The sequence below is a fragment of the Microcaecilia unicolor genome, chromosome 4 (assembly GCF_901765095.1).
Source record: "Microcaecilia unicolor chromosome 4, aMicUni1.1, whole genome shotgun sequence".
Lineage (NCBI taxonomy): Eukaryota > Metazoa > Chordata > Amphibia > Gymnophiona > Siphonopidae > Microcaecilia > Microcaecilia unicolor.
The window spans coordinates 89,330,804-89,353,916 of NC_044034.1; the positions used below are offsets into that span (position 1 = coordinate 89,330,804).

General features: G+C 49.4%; 1 protein-coding gene across 4 annotated transcripts in view; it reads left to right on the forward strand.

Annotated features, from left to right (window-relative positions):
* The window catches only part of NEK5 (NIMA related kinase 5), a 117,006-nt gene that overhangs the window by 52,273 nt on the left and 41,620 nt on the right, over positions 1-23,113 (forward strand). For all 4 annotated transcript variants that reach the window (XM_030200437.1, XM_030200436.1, XM_030200438.1 and 1 more), the window contains exons 11-13: positions 4,079-4,215; positions 7,392-7,585; positions 21,626-21,692. In XM_030200437.1, the coding sequence (XP_030056297.1) occupies positions 4,079-4,215; positions 7,392-7,585; positions 21,626-21,692 (398 nt within the window). The remainder of the gene's footprint in view (positions 1-4,078; positions 4,216-7,391; positions 7,586-21,625; positions 21,693-23,113) is intronic.

Consider the following 23,113-nt stretch of genomic DNA (forward strand, 5'->3'; position numbering starts at 1 on the left):
GGCTGGGGTTATACAGGAAATGCAATACAAGAAAAACAATGTATTTTTCTTTGGGGTCCCTACCTTTGAGACAGACCACTATTCCTCAGATCATTGGAGGTGCTGGTGGTACTGAAGAGTTAGGGGCATGGTGAGGGAAAATTTGTAATCTGATATATAAAGTTCCAAATAAACATAAACTAGATCACCATGTTGGCCAAAGTGGTGTAGCATAGCAGAGGGGAACCAGGGGATTCTGAATTTGTCTGGCAATAGTTTTCAAATTTTCATAGACTGCTATATTGTCCTAGAGGCTGGTCCATTTTTTTTTTACTGCATCTAGGCAAAAGGGCCTTTTTTTTAAGGGGCCGGAAAATGGACGTGCACTAAAATTGAAACCAGTGTGTGTCCATTTTCAGCCAGATTCCTGAAGGAAAAGTCCATTGATCGTTATTAAATTTTGGGTTTTTGCCAGGTTCTTGGGGCCTGGATTGGCCGCTGTCGGAGACCGAGTGCTGGGCTTGATGGACCTTTGGTCTTTTCCCAGCGTGGCAGTGCTTATGTACTTATGTACTTATGTATGACCTTACCGCCACCCATTGAACTAGCGGTAAGGTCTCATGCGTTACTTTGTGTGGTAAGCATGCACCGTACACCAACTGCTGTTTACCCAGGGCCGTGCCTAGGGTCTCTGGCGCCCCCCTGCAGACTATCAGTTGGCGCCCCTACCCCCCGTGAAAATGATCACGCCCACGCCCCCCCCCCCCCCCCCCCCCCCGGTGAAAATGATCGCTCACCACTTGCCACACTGACAGGAATTGTCAGCAATATTCTTAGAAACAAATTGCTATACATTGCAAAATAAGATAGCAGATGTAAATTCTCAAAGTGGACATATTCCAAACGTTATTTAGACAAAAATTAAACTGAACCCCCAAGATGCCAGACTCTGCATACAATGCAACACCACAGAAACAGAAAATGTCCCCTAGTACTGTGCAAAATATAAAGACTGCAGATGTAAATTTGAAAAAAACTAACAAGAACCAATCACCACTTTACAAATTAACAAATAGAAATAAAACAAATATAGAAAATAAAATAATACCATTTTATTGGACTAATACATTTAGCTTTCAGAGGCCAAAACATCCTTCCTGAGGTCAATACAGTATAGTGCTGTTACAGTATCCTATCCTGACCTGAGGAAGGGGGTTTTGTTCTCCGAAAGTTAGTCAAAATGTATTAAAATTAGTCCAATAAAAAGATTACCTATTATAAACATTTATTAACACAGCTACAATACTACTGTATCCTAAAGCAAAAAAATAAAAGTAAATATTTTATTTACAGTTTGTTGTCTCTGGTTTCTGCTTTCCTCATCTTCTTTTCACTGTCTTCCTTCCTTCCATCCAGCATCTGTCTTTGTTCTCTCTCTGCCATCCAGTGTCTGCCCTCTCTGCTGTCCCCTTCATCCAATGTCTGCCCTCTCTCCCTGCTCCTTCCATCTACATCTGCCCTCTATCTCTGCCCCTTCCATCCACCATCTGCCCCTGTCTGCCCTCTCTCTCTCCCCCTTCCATTCACTGTCTGCCCTTTCTATCGCTTCCATCCACTGTCTGCCCTTTCTCTCTGTCCGCTCAATCCACCATTTGCCCTCCCTCTCCCATCCATCAAGGTCCCTCTCACTCCCCCTTCCATCTAGGATCTGTCCCCTCTCTCTGCCCCTTTTTTTCAGCCCCCAGTTCCAGCCCCACTATCCCACCAGTCCCCAGTTTCAGCCCTAGCCCTTTTCTCCCACCAGTCTTGAGCTTCGGCCCCCAGCCACTTCTCCCTGTCCCCTTTCAGCCCCCAGTTTCAAACGCAGCCCTTTTCTCTCACTAGTCCCGAGCTTCAGCCCCAGCCACTTCTCCCTGTCTTCTTTTCAGCCCCCAGTCCCAGTACTAGCCCCCTTATCCCACCTACCCTGCTTTTCAGCCCCCAGTTCCAGCTCCCTTCATCCACATGCCTTGCATTAGGGCCTCCCCTTTCAGCCCCAGACCCCATCTGGGCTCCCCACCCCATCCCCTTCTGCCATCTGGGCTCCCCACCCCATCCCCTTCTGCCATCTGGGCTCCCCTCCCCATCCCCTTCTGCCATCTGGGCTCCCCACCCCATCCCCTTCTGCCATCTGGGCTCCCCTCCCCATCCCCTCCCCTCCCCATCCCCTTCTGTCATCTGGGCTCCCCATCCCCTTCTGCCATCTGGGCTCCCCACCCCATCCCCTTCTGCCATCTGGGCTCCCCACCCCATCCCCTTCTGCCATCTGGGCTCCCCTCCCCATCCCCTTCTGTCATCTGGGCTCCCCATCCCCTTCTGCCATCTGGGCTCCCCACCCCATCCCCACCCCATCCCCTTCTGCCATCTGGGCTCCCCACCCCATCCCCTTCTGCCATCTGGGCTCCCCTCCCCATCCCCTTCTGTCATCTGGGCTCCCCATCCCCTTCTGCCAACTGGGCTCCCCACCCCATCCCCACCCCATCCCCTTCTGCCATCTGGGCTCCCCTCCCCATCCCCTTCTGTCATCTGGGCTCCCCATCCCCTTCTGCCATCTGGGCTCCCTTCCCCATCCCCTTCTGTCATCTGGGCTCCCCATCCCCTTCTGCCATCTGGGCTCCCCACCCCATCCCCTTCTGCCATCTGGGCTCCCCACCCCATCCCCTTCTGCCATCTGGGCTCCCCACCCCATCCCCTTCTGTCATCTGGGCTCCCCATCCCATCCCCTCCCCTCCCCTTCTGCCATCTGGGCACCCCTGATCCGACCCGACTACCAGCTCTGTCGAGATGACAGCGGGTGGGGGGGGGGTGCTCCGCTCCCGCTGCTCCCACCCTACCTTCTTTTAAAAAATAAATCAGTAAAGCGGCGTGGCAGGCAGCACAGCTTCGCGTCTGCCCTGCTTGTAAAACAAGTAGATCTCCTCGTTGGGCCTTCGCTCACTGGGTCCCGCCCTCCTCTGAGGTAACTTCCTATTTCTTCGAGGGCGGGACCCAGTGAGCGAAGGCCCGACGAGGAGATCTACTTGTTTTACAAGCAGGGCAGACGCGAAGCTGCGCTGCCTGCCACGCCGCTTTACTGATTTATTTTTTTTTTAAGAAGGTAGGGTGGGAGCAGCGGGAGCGGAGCACCTCCCACCCGCTGACACCCGGGGCGGACCGCCCCCACCGCGCTCTTGGTTCCCTCAGTGTCCGCTTTCTTCTGACGTCAGAAAAAGGCAGGACACTGAGGGAACCAATGAGTGCAAGGGAAGGGAGACGTCGGCAGCGCTTTCACCGACGCTGCTGCAGCCTGCGACCAGGTAATTTAAAGTCCTCGGCGGCGCGGGGCGAGGGTAAGCACCGCGGTGGCGCCCTCCAGAGGTGGGCGCCCCCCTGCGGCGCTTACCTTGCTTACCGCATCGGCACGGCCCTGTGTTTACCACTGGGTAAGCGGCCTGCGGTAGAAAATTATTTTCTACCGCGGGATTCAGCATGTGCCAAATTCAGAATTACCACCTGGCTCATGCTCTAGCCAGGTGGTAGTGCTGATTTGGCGTGCGCTGTATGCACACAGGTCCTCCTGTGCCTTTGTAAAAGGTCCCCCAAGTTAGGCAGATAAGGAGTACCTAGATGATAAGCCTTAAAAACCAGGCACAAAATTTTGAAACGGAAATGGAAATCAAGCGGTAGCCAATATAGGGAACGAAGTAATGGAGTGCCTGTAGATGCCTTAACTGTTCTTTGGTAATACCTGCGTAGAATTAGCCTTAACTGTTCTTTGGTAATACCTGCGTAGAATTAGCTCATGTCTTTTTTTTTTTTCCAGAAATAGCTTAAAGTGAATTACATTCAGAGATACCAAGTATTTCCATGTCCCTGGAGGGCTCACAATCTAACCTTGTACATGAAGCACTGGAGGGTTAAGTGACTTGCCCAAGATCACAAGGAACAGCAGTGGGATTTGAACCCTGGCTTCCGGTGTGCTCTAACCACCAAGTTACTCCTCCACTGATGTAAAGTGAATAAGCAGAAAGAGTTATCTTATACCCACCCATTGTGTTCCTCTACATTTTTGTCTAATTAGTTCTGAGAGCACAAAGAGGAAGAGAGCGGGCAAACCCTCCCTCAAGACGCAGGCCAGTAGCTCCTGTGAGGAAAAACGAATTGCCACATAGAAATGAATGGAAACCTCCTTCAAGAGCCCAGCCGCCCCCTGCCAAAGTAAGGATGCCTTGTATGCAGTCTTGTGACTGACCAGTCTCAAATACACAGCAGGTTTTAAAGTCTGGTTGGATCCAGCCCTTCGAGAATCACCAGCAGCACCAGGAGGCAAATCTTAATAACATGACATAATGTAACATAACAGTGTAGTTTTAGATACCATCCCAGCCTGGAGCTCAGGATGTTTCACAGTAAGACAAAGGTAACCTAACCATTACAAACTACAGAAAACTAATCAACTGGCTTCCCATTAGCCACCAAATGTTTCTAATACCTAAAAGTATTGGACACGTTACTATGCCACAACTGGGTCCCACCATATTTTTCTGTATTTCCTTTTTCATTTTTTATTATAGCTTGTTGGTCTTTTGTGTATAATAGAAACTCATTTATCCCTGATCTCTTTAGTGTTATGTAATTCATAGATTAGAAAAGAAAATGAAAGATTTCCTTATTCTGAGTGATTGTAGAGTACATGGGACCGGTGATAGAGACATACCTATAAAGGACATAGGGATTCATCTTATAAGTTCTATTGATATCTGCCAAGAAAAATAAGGTTTTCATTATTGAAGAAAGAGAGGTTCAGAAACTCCTTTTTTTCAGGGTGTGGCAGGAGTGGTACCAAGGGTATTAAGTGCCTTAGGCAAACTTTCAACCTATCAAGTCCCGCACTTCAATTAACTTTCAGGTTTTTAATTGTCCCTGCCCCCTCCCCAAAATATTTTGATAATTAGAAGCAACCATCATGATCATCCCACCCAGGGCTGGACCAATATAAATTGCACCGAAAATTATGCGCTGGGAAGATTTACGCTAAACTAGTATTGTGCAAAGGATCAACTTTTACAGAATATTAGCGTAGTGTGGATCTTGTGCCTGTTCGGGCTCGGCACTTATGCCTTCTGAAACCTGGTGTAAATGTTGTGCACAACTAATGGAGTTGGGTGCATAAATGACCATATTCTATAATATGATGCTTAATTTCTGGAAACGCCCCTGACCTACCTATGCCCCTCCCATGGCCACATCTCCTTTTGAGTCATACTATAACATTTAGGTGTGCACTCTATAGGGCAGATCTGTGTATAAACCCAAGTGAGTGCCAATTAACACCAATTATTGATAACAGCTCATTGACTAATTAGTTTGCATGTGGCCCTAGGATCTATGCCTAAATTTGAGCAACCTGTGTAGAATCCAGGGGTAAGTGGCAGAATTTAGAGGGGGGTGCAGCAGCGTGGGACTGGTGCGGCAAACAGCCTGTGCTGCTGGCCACTTGAAAAGTGTGAGCACATGACATGGGGTCTTCAGCACATCCCAGACCCCCTCTAACAGAAAGGGGTGCAGTATGCCTTTGAGCCCTCTGCTCCAGTTTTGGGGCTTTTAAGAAGTACAGCAGCAGAGGAGAGGAGGAAACAGATTTGATTACAAGCGTAAGTGAAAGGAAGATACGAGAGCGATACTAGACACGGTGGAGGGGTAGGGAAGGAAAGAGGAGATGCTGGAGATGGATAAGAGGGCTCAGAATCACAATCACTCACATGGGAAAAACATTCAGCATAAGGGGATCCTTCACATGCTCATCCTCAAATGTGGTATGTATCACTCAATGCAAAAAGTGTGAAGGGTATTGGAGAAACAAGCCAGATGCTAAAGATAAGGCTCAATTTACATAGATAGAATATTAAACATTCCAGTGCCAACCAGGATGCCACCTCTGTGGGGCAGTACTTTACAAAACCAGAACATTGCATCAATGATCTTATGGGAAGAATGCTAAAAGGAAATTTTAAGAAAATTCAGGAACGTAAGACCTTTGAAGTCAACATGATGAAATATTTTGACACCCACCAGACAGGACTTAACAAAGATCTAGGCTTTCTAACCCACTATAAACCATAAAATTCTACTGCTTTTTCACCCCCTTATCCATCTCTCCCTGTCTCTCACCCACCCAACTCTCCCCTGTTTCTCACCTAACCTACCCCTGTCTCTCACCCACCCAACTCTCCCCTGTTTCTCACCTAACCTACCCCTCCCTCTCCCTGTGAGAATGTCTTTGGAATGCTTTTGTGTTTCACTTATATATTCTGAGATTTGTCAACATTTGCTTATCTCTGATCTGAAGAAGAAGGGTTACATTCGAAAGCTAATCAAAAAATTATTAAGTTAGTCCAGTAAAAAAGGTGTCATCTTCTTTTCTCTGTTTTAATTTATTTCTATTTATTACCTTTAAAAATGGACTAACACGGCTACCACACCACTTTACTCAAGATGTCCATATATAAATCGTGGCTTACTAAAATTGCTATTTACGTGTAGAGATGCTTCTAAAATAAGGACCTTTATGTTTTGAATATCTGTCATTAACAAATTTTTCTGAACAAGAAGCCTGTGATGTGCAAGTTCCGTAAGTAACCAATTATGTACACTTAAACATAAACTCACCAAGGGTTCCTTTTACCAAGCTGCCGTAAGCACTAATGCATGCTTACCACAGCTTAAAATGCCATACTGTGCAGCACACTGAGGCATCCTACGATGCTTTACATATGTATATGTGCAACCCACACACTAAAATATATATATAAAAAAAATTTGTAGCCATAGGGGCATGTCTGGGGGCAGAGTGTGGGCATTTCTTTGCTCATCTGTTAGCACATTGGCATTGCTACATGCTGATGAGCACAGGAGTAACACATGAGACCCTACTGCCTACAAAATAGGTGGTGGTATGAGCTCATGCACTAATTTTTGTTAATGGCTTGCACTAATGGGAAATTGTCCATTTTCTGGCCACAGCAAAAAGTGGCCTTAAAGTGTAGGAAAGACCCGTGTAAAGGCCTACTAAGGCCACTTTTTGCCACAGCTTTGTAAAAGGGCCCCAAGTGATGGATTAATCATTTCAAAATGGACAATATCTGGTTTAATTCTTTGGTTAACATCATTTACCTGAACTTTTTACAGTTGCTCATGGGAAAATATTGAGTTACTACGGTGGGACTAGACAAAGATTGGCAGTAGGTGGGCTAGCTAGAGACTGATGCTGTGGAAACAATGGCATTTAGGGAAAGAAAGTATGATAAAATAAATTGCAGCGTCAAGATCACCGTATGGTTGGTTTATAGAGCACGGAGCTAATGATTTACTGCCCTCTGCTATTGTGTTTCCAGTATTGGCGCCCCAGGTTGGAGGCAGCAGAAAGGCCAGCAGTCGCCCAAGTCCATGGGCATTATGACCACTATTATGATCAGCTTAACAACATCCAGAAGCGACAGTATGGACTTGAACATCAACAGGTGTCTCAGATCAGCGACAGAGCTGAGGAATATTATAAGCAGAAAGAAGCTCGCACTCCAGCTCAGTGGTAGTTATACCCCTCTAACCTACTGTAAACCAGGGATGTAGCTACGTGGGGTCACAGGGGCCTGGGCCCCCCCAGATTTGACCCTGTCCCCCGCCGACCCTTTTGACCCCCCCTTCCCACCGCTGCTAACCCTCCCCCGCCGCCGCCATCGGGTACCTGTGCTGGCGGGGTTCCCCAACCCCCGCCAGCCGAAATCCTCTTCAGCCAGTCTCCGGGCCAGTGCGTTGCTGCCTGCAGCTAATGTGGAAGCCTAGGATTCTGTTTATGTCTGAGTCGTTCTGGCGTCCTCCACGTTGACGACTCACACAGAAGAAACAGAATCCTAGGCTTCCACATCAGCTGCAGCAACGTGCTGGCCCGGAGACTGGTTGGGGAGGACTTCGGCTGGCTGGGGTTGAGGATCCCCGTCAGCACAGGTATCTGGTGGTGGCGGGGGACTTGCGGGAGGGTTGGCGCAGCAGGAAGGGGGGATCGAAACGGGAGGGGCTCCGGGGGGGGTCAAAGGTGGCGGGTGGGGTCTGCGGCGCCCGGGGGGGGGGCTAAAATGTGCCCCCTCACCTCGGGCTCTGGCCCCTCCTCCCGCTGAAGTCTGGCTACACCCCTGCTGTAAACATTCAAGTCCCTGACAATTGTCTTTAGGAATGTGGACTCTAGCTCTATCAGCTTCATTCCGCCTCCCAACCCCTGTTCTCTACCATGGGTCCAATATCTTTTTCTACTTTCCTCCTCCCACCCCCTCAAGCCTTTTTCTCCTCTCCTCAGTGATTCTACAAACTTTGCGGTTGCTGACAGCTATTAGAACAGGCCTTCCTAATCTTTAGGCTTTCCATGTACCGTGTCCCTCCCACATGGCATAAGGATGTCCTATCAGAAGGAAAACCCCAGAATTGTCCAGAGGAAGGCCTGTTTTATTTGCTGCCAGCAACCGCAAAGGGGTAGAGTGGAGGAGTGGCCTAGTGGCTAGGGTGGTGGACTTTGGTCCTGGGGAACTGAGGAACTGAGTTCGATTCCCACTTCAGGCACAGGCAGCTCCTTGTGACTCTGGACAAGTCACTTAAGCCTCCATTGCCCCAGGTACAAATAAGTACCTGTATACAATATGTAAGCTGCATTGAGCCTGCCATGAGTGGGAAAGCGTGGGGTACAAATGTAACAAAAAAATAAATAAAATAAAAAGATAGTGAGGCAACGCCTATGACCTTGAGGGGATTCCTGCAGGATCCCCGCAGACTCCATGGCACACATGGGGAACAGCTGTGGCACACTGGTTGAAAAATTCTGGTTCCTTATTGTCTTCTCCAGACCATTCCTGACGAGTGGGTACTATGCACTCCTATCATCAGAGGGAGACTGAGAATTATTGAGCAGTTCTCAGTCTCCGCTCGGTTCTGGAATAGAGACTAGTCCTTTCAGCCTTTTTGGGTAGAGGAGTGTGGTAGCCGTGTTAGTTTTATGTTTTATTTTGTTTGATTTCTATTGATAGCCTTTTTGGGGTAACCAAAGGGGTGGGCGAGACGGAGGTTCCGGGAGCACTGGCCAGCAGAGGTAGGTGTGCTGTGCTTCCAGCGGGGACGCCTCGTTGCGGCCTAGTGGCCGCTCGGTCGGCTAGTTTTTTCGTGGTGTGATTTTAGCCACCATTGCCGACTTTGACTTCGCCGACGCGATTTTTCCGTCGATGTCCTCGAAGGTCCCGAGTGGATTTAAAAAGTGTGGTCGCTGCGGCCGGCCGATCTCGCAGACCGACACCCACGCTTGGTGCCTCCAGTGCCTCGGGCCGGAGCACAATCTCAAGTCGTGCGCGCTGTGTCTCGGTCTCCGGAAACGGACTCAGGTTGCGAGGCAAGTTCTGCGGGACCGTCTTTTTGGAACTTGCGCCGGCCCCTCGACGTCGACCTCGACGGCATCGGTATCGAAGGCCGGATCTTCGGTACCGGTATCGATGCCCGAGACATCGGCACCGATGGCAGCGACCCCAGGAGAACAGGTCCCGTCGGCCCGCCGGTCCGCCGGTGAGAGTGGGGTTGAGAGGCCGCGTGGGCAGTCGGCCCCGGTCACTCCCTCAGCTCGTGAGCCACGGGACCGAACCCTGTCGGACCCGGTACCTCGAGACCGAGGGGGATCGACCTCCTCCTCCTCCATGCCCTCCGGCGCCGGTGACGTGCACCGGAAAAAAGACAAGAAGCGCCGTCACCGGGAGCCCTCGGTGCACCCTGAAGGGGAGTCGACGCCGAAGCGTCATCGCAGAGAGGAGAGATCTCCGTCGGTGGTGGAGGTACCGACGCGTCGGGGTTCCGGCACCTCGGTGCCGTCTCCTGGCCCCCAGCAGCTTCTGGCACCGACACCCTTACCGGCCCCACCGCCTTTCCTGGCAGCGGGCCTGGACGAGTGCCTCAGAGCCATCCTTCCGGGGATCCTGGAAGGGCTGATGCGCCAGGCTGTGCCCCCCGGCGCCGATGACTGTGGCGCCGGCGAGCTCTAGCCCGGCGCCGGGGCTGTCGACACCGCCGCCGCTTGCGGTGCCGGTCTCGACCGCCACGCAGGTGGAGTCCCCGTCGATGTCGATGGAGGGAGCTCCGTCCCCGCCGGCGCGAGAGTCCACCGCTCGACGACACCGAGGCCTCGGTGCCTCGACGTCGAGCCGGGCCCGGTACCGGACTCAGCTACATGAGCTCATGTCCGATACCGAGGATGAGGACTCGTGGGGGGAAGAGGAAGACCCGAGATATTTCTCCTCAGAGGAGTCTACGGGCCTTCCCTCGGACCCCACGCCGTCACCGGAGAGGAAGCTCTCACCTCCTGAGAGTCTCTCCTTTGCCTCCTTTGTGCGGGATATGTCTATAAGCATTCCCTTTCCCGTGGTCTCTGTGGAAGAGCCGAGGGCCGAGATGCTCGAGGTCCTCGACTATCCATCACCACCTAGAGAGTCCTCCACGGTACCGCTGCACAATGTCCTGAAGGAGACGCTGCTTCGGAACTGGGTGCGACCACTAACTAACCCCACCATTCCCAAGAAAGCAGAGTCCCAGTACAGGATCCACTCTGACCCAGAGCTCATGCGGCCCCAGTTGCCCCATGACTCAGCGGTCGTGGATTCTGCTCTCAAGAGGGCACGGAGTTCGAGGGATACCGCCTCGGCGCCCCCGGGGCGGGAGTCTCGCACTCTGGACTCATTTGGGAGGAAGGCCTACCAATCCTCCATGCTCGTGACCCGCATCCAATCTTACCTGCTCTATATGAGCATCCACATGCGGACCAATGTGCAACAGCTGGCGGACCTGGTCGATAAGCTCCCGCCGGAGCAGTCCAGGCCATATCAGGAGGTGGTCAGGCAGCTGAAGGCGTGCAGAAAGTTCCTGTCCAGGGGGATTTTTGACACCTGTGACGTGGCATCTCGTGCTGCGGCCCAAGGTATAGTGATGCGCAGGCTCTCATGGCTGCGTGCCTCTGACCTGGACAACCGCACCCAGCAGAGACTGGCTGACGTCCCTTGCCGGGGGGATAATATTTTTGGCGAGAAGGTCGAGCAGATGGTTGACCAACTGCATCAGCGGGAAACCGCTCTCAACAAGCTCTCCCACCGGGCGCCTTCAGCACCCGCCCCCGCGGGCGGGCGTTTTTCCCGGGCTCGGCAGGCTGCACCCTATTCTTTTGCGAAGCGTAGGTACAACCAGCCGGCCCGAAGGCCTCGTCAGGCACAGGGACAGCCCCAGCGCGCTCGTTCCCGTCAACAGCGTGCGCCTAAGCAGCCCCCTGCGCCTCCACAGCAAAAGCCGGGGACGGGCTTTTGACTGGATCCACGGGAACATAGCCGCCCTACAAGTGTCCGTACCGGACGACCTGCCGGTCGGAGGGAGGTTAAAATTCTTTCACCAAAGGTGGCCTCTCATAACCTCCGACCAGTGGGTTCTCCAAATAGTGCGGTGCGGATACGCCCTGAATTTGACCTCCCTGCCTCCAAATTGTCCTCCGGGAGCTCAGTCTTTCAGCTCCCATCACAAGCAGGTACTTGCAGAGGAACTCTCCGCCCTTCTCAGCGCCAATGCGGTCGAGCCCGTACCACCCGGGCAGGAAGAGCAGGGATTCTATTCCAGGTACTTCCTTGTGGAAAAGAAAACAGGGGGGATGCGTCCCATCCTAGACCTGAGAGGCCTGAACAGATTCCTGGTCAAAGAAAAGTTCAGGATGCTTTCCTTGGGCACCCTTCTGCCAATTATTCAGAAAAACGATTGGCTATGTTCCCTGGATTTAAAGGACGCATACACTCACATCCCGATACTGCCAGCTCACAGACAGTATCTCAGATTCCGCCTGGGCGCACGGCACTTTCAGTATTGTGTGCTGCCCTTTGGGCTCGCCTCTGCCCCACGAGTGTTTACAAAGTGCCTCGTGGTGGTAGCGGCCTACCTACGCAAGCTGGGAGTGCACGTGTTCCCATATCTCGACGATTGGCTGGTCAAGAACACCTCGGAGGCAGGAGCCCTCCTGTCCATGCAGTGCACTATTCAGCTTCTGGAGCTGCTGGGGTTTGTGATAAATTACCCAAAGTCCCATCTCCAGCCAACCCAGTCTCTGGAATTCATAGGAGCTCTGCTGAATACCCAGACGGCTCAGGCCTACCTTCCCGAAGCGAGGGCCACCAATCTCCTGGCCCTGGCTTCGCAGACCAGAGCGTCTCAGCAGATCACAGCTCGGCAGATGTTGAGACTTCTGGGTCATATGGCCTCCACAGTTCATGTGACTCCCATGGCTCGTCTTCACATGAGATCTGCTCAATGGACCCTAGCTTCCCAGTGGTTCCAAGCCACCGGGAATCTAGAGGATGTCATCCGCCTCTCCACCAGTTGCCGCACTTCACTGCTCTGGTGGACCATACGGACCAATTTGACCCTGGGACGTCCATTCCAAATTCCGCAGCCCACGAAAGTGCTGACGACGGATGCATCTCGCCTGGGGTGGGGAGCCCATGTCGATGGGCTTCACACCCAGGGTCTGTGGTCCCTCCAGGAAAAGGATCTGCAGATCAACCTCCTGGAGCTCCGAGCAATCTGGAACGCACTGAAGGCTTTCAGAGATCGGCTGTCCTGCCAAATTATCCAAATTCGGACAGACAATCAGGTTGCAATGTATTACGTCAACAAGCAGGGGGGCACCGGATCTCGCCCCCTGTGTCAGGAAGCCGTCGGTATGTGGCGTTGGGCGTGTCGGTTCGGCATGCTTCTCCAAGCCACGTACCTGGCAGGCGTAAACAACAGTCTGGCCGACAGACTGAGCAGAGTCATGCAACCGCACGAGTGGTCGCTCCATTCCAGAGTGGTACGCAAGATCTTCCGAGAGTGGGGCACCCCCTCGGTGGATCTTTTCGCCTCTCAGACCAACCACAAGCTGCCTCTGTTCTGTTCCAGACTTCAGACACACGGCAGGCTAGCGTCAGATGCCTTTCTCCTTCATTGGGGGACCGGCCTCCTGTATGCTTATCCTCCCATACCTTTGGTGGGGAAGACCTTACTGAAGCTCAAGCAAGACCGCGGCACCATGATTCTGATAGCGCCCTTTTGGCCTCGTCAGATCTGGTTCCCTCTTCTTCTGGAGTTGTCCTCCGAAGAACCGTGGAGATTGGAGTGTTTTCCGACTCTCATTTCGCAGAACGACGGAGCGTTGCTGCACCCCAACCTTCAATCCCTGGCTCTCACGGCCTGGATGTTGAGGGCGTAGACTTCGCTGCGTTGGGTCTGTCTGAGGGTGTCTCCCGGGTCTTGCTTGCCTCTAGGAAGGATTCCACTAAAAAGAGTTACTTTTTCAAGTGGAGGAGGTTTGTCGTTTGGTGTGAGAGCAAGGCCCTAGAACCTCGTTCTTGCCCTGCACAGAACCTGCTTGAATACCTTCTGCACTTATCAGAGTCTGGCCTCAAGACCAACTCAGTAAGGAATCACCTTAGTGCGATTAGTGCTTACCATTATCGTGTGGAAGGTAAAGCCATCTCTGGAGAGCCTTTAGTCGTTCGATTCATGAGAGGCTTGCTTTTGTCAAAGCCCCCTATCAAGCCTCCTACTGTGTCATGGGATCTCAACGTCGTCCTCACCCAGCTGATGAAACCTCCTTTTGAGCCACTGAATACCTGCCATCTGAAGTACTTGACCTGGAAGGTCATTTTCTTGGTGGCAGTTACTTCAGCTCGTAGGGTCAGTGAGCTTCAAGCCCTAGTAGCTCATGCTCCATATACTAAATTTCATCACAACAGAGTAGTGCTCCGCACTCACCCAAAGTTCCTGCCGAAGGTGGTGTCGGAGTTCCATCTTAACCAGTCAATTGTCTTGCCAACATTCTTCCCCAGGCCGCATACCCGCCCTGCTGAACGTCAGTTGCACACATTGGACTGCAAGAGAGCATTGGCCTTCTACTTGGAGCGGACGCAGCCCAACAGACAGTCCGCCCAATTGTTTATTTCTTTCGACCCTAACAGGCTAGGGGTCGCTGTCGGGAAACGCACCATCTCCAATTGGCTAGCAGATTGCATTTCCTTCACTTACGCCCAGGCTGGGCTGACTCTTGAGGGTCATGTCACGGCTCATAGTGTCAGAGCCATGGCAGCGTCGGTGGCCCACTTGAAGTCAGCCACTATTGAAGAGATCTGCAAGGCTGCGACGTGGTCATCTGTCCACACATTCACATCTCATTACTGCCTCCAGCAGGATACCCGACGCGACAGTCGGTTCGGGCAGTCGGTGTTGCAGAATCTGTTTGGGGTGTAAATCCAACTCCACCCTCCAGGACCCGAATTTATTCTGGTCAGGCTGCACTCTCAGTTAGTTGTTCTTCGTAGGTCAATTTCTGTTGTACCCTCGCCGTTGCGAGGTTCAATTGACCTGGGTTATTGTTTTGAGTGAGCCTGAGAGCTAGGGATACCCCAGTCGTGAGAACAAGCAGCCTGCTTGTCCTCGGAGAAAGGGTATGATACATACCTGTAGCAGTTGTTCTCCGAGGACAGCAGGCTGATTGTTCTCACCTACCCTCCCTCCTCCCCTTTGGAGTTGTGTGTTTCATATTTTATTGCTTGTCATTCAACTGGCGGGAGCGGTCGCGCACGGGCGGGAAGGCGGCCGCGCATGCGCGGTGGGCGTGGCCTGCGTGCCGACCGTCCCGCGAAGCTTCTTCCGGTTGGTGGGGGCTGCCGCGGACGTCAACCCAGTCGTGAGAACAATCAGCCTGCTGTCCTCGGAGAACAACTGCTACAGGTATGTATCATACCCTTTACTTCACAAAAGGTTTCATGTTTATCAGAGCCTTTTGTAAAATATTGGATGTTCCAACCTGTACGTCTCAATTCCAATCATCACAACCTGTATAAAATACGCCTTTCTCCTTAAGACTGGATAAATCCTGGCTGACAATTTTTATCTTTATTTTATGTATATAATATTATCACAAGTATATACATTGTGACAAAATAAATAACACAATTGCTCGAATCCAGTAATATAACAACAAGAAATAGAGAGAGGATATACTGTTTATGAAATATCTTCCATTCAGACAAAATTGCAAGGTGCATAAAACAGAGATGCATAGGTGCAGCCACGAATGAGGTAGAAATTTTGCTGCTGGTATAAATTTCAAAAGCTCTTCTGAGTGGTCAATTTCTTTAAATGGGTTAGTTTTCAGCATACCGTGACAGTACCTTCTGTGCCATGATCTCTTCATCTCCCGTTCCCTCCAACTGCTCACCCTAACTGAAACCTGGCTCACCCCCGACGACTCTGCCTTAGTCGCGGCCTTATGCCATGGAGGTTATCTTTTCTCCCACACTCCCCGCCCAGTCAGCCGCGGAGGAGATGTCGGGTTACTACTTTCGCCCGCCTGTAGTTTTCAACCCCTCCCCCTACCGCAGTCTCACTGCTTCTCATCCTTTGAAGTTCACTCCATCTGTCTATTCTACCCGCTGCCACTCAGAGTTGCAGTCATTTACCGCTCCCCTGATAAGTCCCTCCCCTCCTTCCTTACCAACTTCGATGCATGGCTCTCCGTTTTTCTTGAACCCTCATCTCCGTCCCTCATTCTTGGAGACTTTAACATACACGCTGACGACCTATCCGACTCTTACACTTCTCAGTTCCTCACTCTGACATCCTCCTTCAACCTCCAGCTGAGCTCCACCACCCCTACTCACCAAACTGGCCAATGTCTTGACCTCGTCCTCTCCTCTACCTGCTCACCCTCCAACTTTTGCACCTCAGCTCTTCCTCTCTCAGATCATCACCTGATCACCTTCACACTTCATCACCCTCCCCCTCAGTCCCGCCCTACACTAACCACTACTTTCAGGAATCTCCAGACCGTCGACCCTCCCACCTTATCCTCTAGCATCTCTAATCTCCTCCCCTCCATCATGTCCTCCGAGTCTGTTGACAAGGCTGTCTCCGCTTACAATGCCACTGTCTCATCTGCTCTGGACACCCTTGCACCGTCCATCTCCAGCCCTGGTTGACCCCTTGCGTCCAATACCTTCGCTCCTGGGCCTGATCTGCTGAACGCCTCTGGAGGAAATCTCGCACCTATACCGACTTCATTCATTACAAATTCATGCTATCCTACTACTACTACTATTTAACATTTCTAGAGCGCTACAAGGTGTACGCAGCGCTGTACAAACAGAAGAAAGACAGTCCCTGCTCAAAGAGCTTATAATCAAATAGACAAAAAGTAAAGCATTTAAATTTAAAATATTTAAGCAGTCAAGCACAAGAGAACAGTCACAGAAGGACTGAAGATGTTGAAGGGTGGTCAGTGTGATTAGGTGTAACTCTGGTTGGAGTAGTGGAAGAAGGTGATAGAAGAATAGAAATGGGTGAGGTAAAAGTAATGAGTGGGTTGATAGGGAGGTTATATAAGACATGTTGTTGCAGGACTTACCACTATTGTTAGCAGAATCTGTGGTTCTTCAGAAGTCAAACACCACACACCAGAATGAGAGAGAAATCTTCTTTATTTGCCAGCAAACAAAGTAGGACATCAGCTCTAGCTCTCTTCTTCTCTTTCTCAGCTCTCTGTGTCTTGTGGCTTCTGTCTGTCCTCTTCAGCTCTCTTCTTCTCTGCTCCTTCTTCAGCTCTCTTCTTCTCAGCTCCTTCTTCTGACGTAAACTGCTTCTGCTCCCAGTTATATACAGTTTTAAACCCCTCTAGCCCCCCCTTACTTTCCAGATGGTAAGGAATAGATTGATTACCCTGTCTGAACTAATCATCTCTACACATATGTTCAAAACATATCAGTTACATAGGTTTGAGATATTTCCTAAACTGACCTATGACCTGGGGCCTCTCACGCTAGACAATGGGGCACCTATCTCTTGCATTTTATTATTATTCACATAATCCCAGTCATAGCTTAAACTGGGTTCATTTAGGGGCTAAGGGGCCAGTCTTGCTTAATGGCATGCAGTCCTACACTTTGCTATAATCCATCAAGGAAGTAAGTTGACTTTTTCTGACCTCTTTCACCTATTAGCTTCCTTCACAGAACTCGCTAGGACTGTGGATAATTCAAACCAGATAATGACCTTTTCAACTGCAATCTTACTTGAAAGTCAGACACTGATGTAACACTGAATTGAAAAGATATTCTACATAGAATTATTAATTACACAGAATAAAACATATTCTAAAATAAGCAGAAATCAGAATTCCTTATAAGACAAATTCTAAATCTATCAAGAACTTCTTAAATCTAACTATTTTCTTCTAAGCAGCGTTCAATCTAATCCTTTTAAAACTACAATATGCTTGGCTCATAATGGTATCCAGATGTGGTAAACTAATACCTTTGAACTAACATTAACCCCAAAAAGGGACAGTGAAAGTTCCATTTCTCTCTGACCTTTCTAACCTGTAGCCTAGCAAAAGCTAGACATTTGAATAATTAAAACCATATGGCATTCTTCAACTTTACAGAACTGAACCAAATTTTTAACATCATATAATTTCTCTGCCCATGCTGCCTCAATGTCACTCTAGGGGTGGGTGGGTAAAGGGGTAGGGTGGGCGGGACTAAGTCTAAAGCAGGAGAAGGTATTCTCTGCAGCCTATCTGTGAGATGGAAAATGCTCTCTGAAGCTGCTGCTGCTATAAGTTGTTAGTTTTCTCTCCCTGAAAGAGATCCAAGCCACACCCACGAAGTTCAAACTGTCAGTGGGGAGGGGGAGGGGAGGAAATGGCAGTGCTTGATTAACTAATTCCCTCAGCTCCAAGCCTCGTCGTCTCTTCGCCACCCTTAACTCCCTCCTCAAAGTGCCCTCCGCTCCCCCCCTCACTCTCTCCTCAATCACTGGCTGACTACTTCCGCGATAAGGTACAGAAATTTAACCTAGAATTCACTACCAAACCACCTCCTCCTCACCCTTTAACCCACTCCCTCAACCAACCAACCCAGGCCTCCTCCTCCTCTTTTCCTAATATCACCGAAGAGGAAACCGCCCACCTTCTTTCCTCCTCGAAATGCACCATCTGTTCCTCTGACTCCATCCCCACCAACTTACTTAACACCATCTCTCCTACTGTCACCCCCTCCATCTGTCATATCCTCAACCTCTCCCTCTTCACTTCAACTGTCCCCGACACCTTCAAGCATGCTGTAGTCACACCACTCCTCAAAAAAACCATCACTAGACCCTTCCTGTCCCTCCAACTACCGCCCCATCTCCCTCCTACCCTTCCTCTCCAAGATACTTGAACGCGCTGTTCACAGCCGCTACCTTGATTTTCTCTCTTCTCATGCCATCCTCTATCCGTTTCAATCCGGTTTTCGCCCTCTACACTCGACAGAAATGGCACTCACTAAAGTCTGTAATGACCTGTTCCTTGCCAAATCCAAAGGTCACTACTCCATCCTCATTCTCCTCGACCTATCCGCCGCTTTTGACACTGTCAATCATAATCTACTTCTTGCTGCTCTGTCCTCATTTGGGTTCCAGGGCTCTGTCCTCTCCTGGTTCTCCTCTTATCTCTCCCACCGTACCTTCAGCGTACACTCCTATGGATCTTCCTCCACCCCCATCCCGCTCTCTGTTGAAGTTACTCAAGGATCTGGCCTTGGACCCCTTCTTTTTTCACTCTACACCTCTTCCCTGGGCTCGCTGATCTTATCTCATGGTTTCCAATATCATCTCTATGCTGACGACACCCAGCTTTATCTCTCCACACCAGACATCACTGCGGAAACCCAGGCCAAAGTATCGGCCTGCTTATATGACATTGCTGTCTGGATGTCCAACCGCCACCTGAAACTGAACATGGCCAAGACAGAGCTTATTGTCTTTCCACCCAAACCCACTTCTCCTCTCCCTCCACTCTCTATCTCAGTCGATGGCACCCTCATCCTCCCCGTCTCATCTGCACGCAACCTCGGAGTCATCTTCGACTTCTCCCTCTCCTTCTCTGCGCATATCCAGCAGATAGCCAAGACTTCGCTTCTTTCTCTATAACATGAGCAAAATTTGCCCTTTCCTCTCTGAGCACACCACCCGAACTCTCGTCCACTCATTACCTCTCACCTTGACTACTGCAACCTGCTGCTCACTGGCCTCCCACTTAGCCATCTATCCCCCCTTCAATCCGTTCAGAACTCTGCCGCACGCCTTATCTTCCGCATGGACCGTTATGCTCATATCACCCCTCTCCTCAAGTCACTTCACTGGCTTCCGATCAGGTACCGCATACAGTTCAAGCTTCTCCTACTAACCTACAAATGCACTCAATCTGCAGCCCCTCATTACCTCTCTACCCTTATCTCCCCTTACGCTCCTACCCGAAACCTCCGCTCACAGGACAAATCCCTCCTCTCTGTACCCTTCTCCACCACCGCCAACTCCAGGCTCCGCCCTTTCTGCCTCGCCTCTCCCTATGCTTGGAATAAACTTCCTGAGTCCATACGCCAAGCCCCCACCCTGCCCATCTTCAAATTCTTGCTCAAAGCCCACCTCTTCAATGCCGCCTTCGGCACCTAACCATTTTACCTCTATTCAGGAAATTTAGACTGCCCCAATTTGATTGACCGCACTTTTTGTCCATTAGATTGTAAGCTCCTTTGAGCAGGGACTGTCCTTCTTTGTTAAACTGTACAGCGCTGCGTAACCCTAGTAGCGCTTTAGAAGTGTTAAGTAGTAGTAAGTAAGTAGTAAGCAGAGGTACATGATCTCAGTCTCTCAAATTTACTGCTAACGCTTGCATTGTGCCAAAGGGAGCTTCCTTCTGGAGTTCATAAGATGTTACATGTATATGCAATTTATGAAGGTGTGCTTGAAAATTCCTTTTAATCAAGATTGTGGCACCCAAAGCAATGAGAAATATTTCTGTATCTTTCTGCCACATTTTCTTGGTCTTTTCTTGGATTGCATTTCTTGGCATTTGAGGATCTTCTCTCTCACCGCACAATTCACAGAGTAATTGCTTGGGAATGAGGACTCTAAGATCAATGGTGTTCTGGTGTTTTTCTCTTTTACCATTACGTCTGGCTTCCTTGCATCCAGCTTTTTATTGGTTGGGATAGGTCTGTCCCAGGTTACCATATCTGTTCTGAAAATGGTAATTTAGCAATGTGGGGTCATCTTTCAGGCTTTCAGTGTGTAGAACAGAACATAAGTCAGGACCATACTGCCCTGACAAGCTGAAACACAGTAACAGTTGAGAATGTAAATATGAGAAAAGTCCAAAAAACTGATTTCTTTGACCCTGTGATGTAATTCTTGACCAAAGCTAATACAGTACTGTGTCCTGGCTCAACAGAGCTCTCATTTACTAAGAGATACTGGGTTTTGGATTTTTGCTACAGACTTGAAAAATGCATCCAATGTTAAATGTCTTCCATATTAAGAAATATGCAGTAACTACAAGACATCTGGTGAGTTAGTTTAGTTGTGACAAAAATTTGAGGGGTCCTTTTACTAAGGTGCGCTGAAAAATGGCCTGTGGTAGTGTAGACGCGTGTTTTGGGCACGTGCAGAATCATTTTTCAGCGCACCTGCAAAAAAATGCCTTTTTAAAATTTTTGCCGAAAATGTACGTGTATCAAAATGAAAATTGCCAGGCGTCCATTGTGGGTCTGAGACCTTACCACCAGCCATTGATCTAGCGGTAAAGTCTCATGCGGTAACTGGGAGGTAATGATCTACGCGAATCAAATGCCACTTGGCGCTTGCCCATTATGCGCTTCCAAAACTAAAAACGATTTTTCGGACGCGCATATTGGACACATGTCAAAAATGAAATTAACTGCATGAGCCACACGGTAGCCGGGCAGTAACTCCATTTTGGCGCACTTTGGAAATGCGCAGACGCTTATGTAGCTTAGTAAGAGGGCCCCCGAGTAACTGTGTTTTGGATTTTCATGGCAGCATACTGTAGGAAAGTAATTTTATAAATGTACATCTAGTTTCTGTATGCAGCCTTGGCTGGGTTTTTTAAGCGAATGTATGAAAATTATCCCAGGGAAGTACACACCTACAGTTTGGCTCACACAAATTTTGTGGGTCAGTTATTCACATGTTTGACTTTTCAAGTTATTATTATTATTTTTTTATTTGGATTTTTGCTCATACCTTTTCTGTAGTAGCTCAAGGTGAATTTCATTCAGGTACACTAGGTATTTCTCTGTCCCTGGAGGGCTCACAATCTAGATTTGTACCTGAGGCAATGGAGGGTTAAGTGACTTGCCCAAGATCACAAGGTGCAGCAATGGGGTTTGAACTGGCCATCTCTGGACGTCAAGATTGGTGCTCTAACCACTAGGCCATTCCTCCACTGTATTCAGTGAATACTGTTCACCAGCTCTACCTCTGGGACTGCCTCTGCCTAGGTGTGCAGGCGGTACGCACATAAATTTGCTCATATACCGAGGGGTAGTTTTATAAAACCTGTTAGCACGGGTAAAGCACTGTTATATTTGTGGAACTGCTTTTGAAAATGACCCTCCCTTTGACTATGTAGTGAAAGTACAGAAAAGTGTGGCTCTTCTGACCGTTTAACTTGCAGCTGAAGATTTTTATTTTCTACCAGGCCTGCAGATTTTCTTCAAAGACGATGGGAAGCTCAACAATATAAGATAAAAGTGGAAAAGCAAATGGTAAGTTAAGTTTTTTAATGGTTTTTATTCAGAATCAGAATAGCAATACAGCAATCTGTATAATAATATCGCAATACAAAGTTCACAATGAATTAAATGAAAAAAAAAAACGAACAATGACATATGAGTGAACAAAGCTTCATAATGCAGAAGATACAAAAGGAACTTAGGGGTGCTTTTACTAAGGTGCCCTGAAAAATGGCCTGCGGTAATGTAGGCGCGGGTTTTGGGCACGCGCAGAATCATTGTTCAGCACACCTGTAAAACAGGCCTTTTAAAAAATTTTGCCGAAAATGGATGTGTGGCAAAATGAAAAGTGCCACGCCTCCATTTTGGGTCTGAGACCTTACCGCCAGCCATTGATCTAGAGGTAAAGTCTCATGCGGTAACCGGGTGGTAATGACCTACGTGTGCCATAAAATACAAAATATTTTTCGGACGCGCATAGTGGATGCTTGCCAAAAATGAAATTACTGCAAGGGCCATGCGGTAGCCGGGCGGTAACTCAGAATTGGTGCACGTTGTGCGCGTGTAGGTGCTTGCGTGGCTTAGTAAATGGGCCCCTTAGGATCCCGATTTTATAAGCAACTTCTACCACCCAGTCCCTTTTTCCCCCTTGACTCTACATAAATACAGCTACGATAGCCTGTTGCCTGGACTCTTCTGACCCCAGGCCATCTTCCCTACCCTCCCATTAGCAAATGGTAAGTTAAAGCAATGGAATGAAATGTCTACAAATGGAGCAGGCATGAAGGCCTATTTTCAGTAGGTCTTTGAGATTGAGATTGAAACATCCAGGTTGGGACATGCTCGGTTCCCCCTGTGTTTTACAAAAGGCTCTGTCAAAGGTGCAGCCTCTTGTAAACTACCTAGGTGGGTACTGATAAATACACATTATTTGCTGGGACACCAAGCAAGGAGAACGATTGTACAAATCTACACATGACTAAACTAGTGCCTTTACTTGGGACATTATGCAGGTGGGTGTTGGCATACATACATGCATATTCCAGTTTTTCAGCAGACGGGAGAGGTGGTAGAACTAGAGGAAAAATGTCAGGAAGTATTTTTTTCACGGAGAGGGTGGTGGATACTTGGAATGTCTCCTCGTGGGAGGTGATGGATATGAAAGCGGTAACGGAATTCAAAAATGCGTGGGATAAACACAAAGGAATCCTGTTCAGTAGGAGTGGATCCACAGAAGCTTAGCGGAGATTGAGTGGCAACACCGGTAATTGGGAAGCAAAGCTAGTGCTGGGCAGATTTCTACAGTCTGTTCCCTGAAAAAGGCAAGGACAAATCAAGGTCAGGTATACATATAAAGTAGCTCATATGATGAGTTTATATTGTTGGGCAGACTGGATGGACCGTACAGGTCTTTATCTGACGTCATCCACTATGTTACTATGTTACATGTGTAC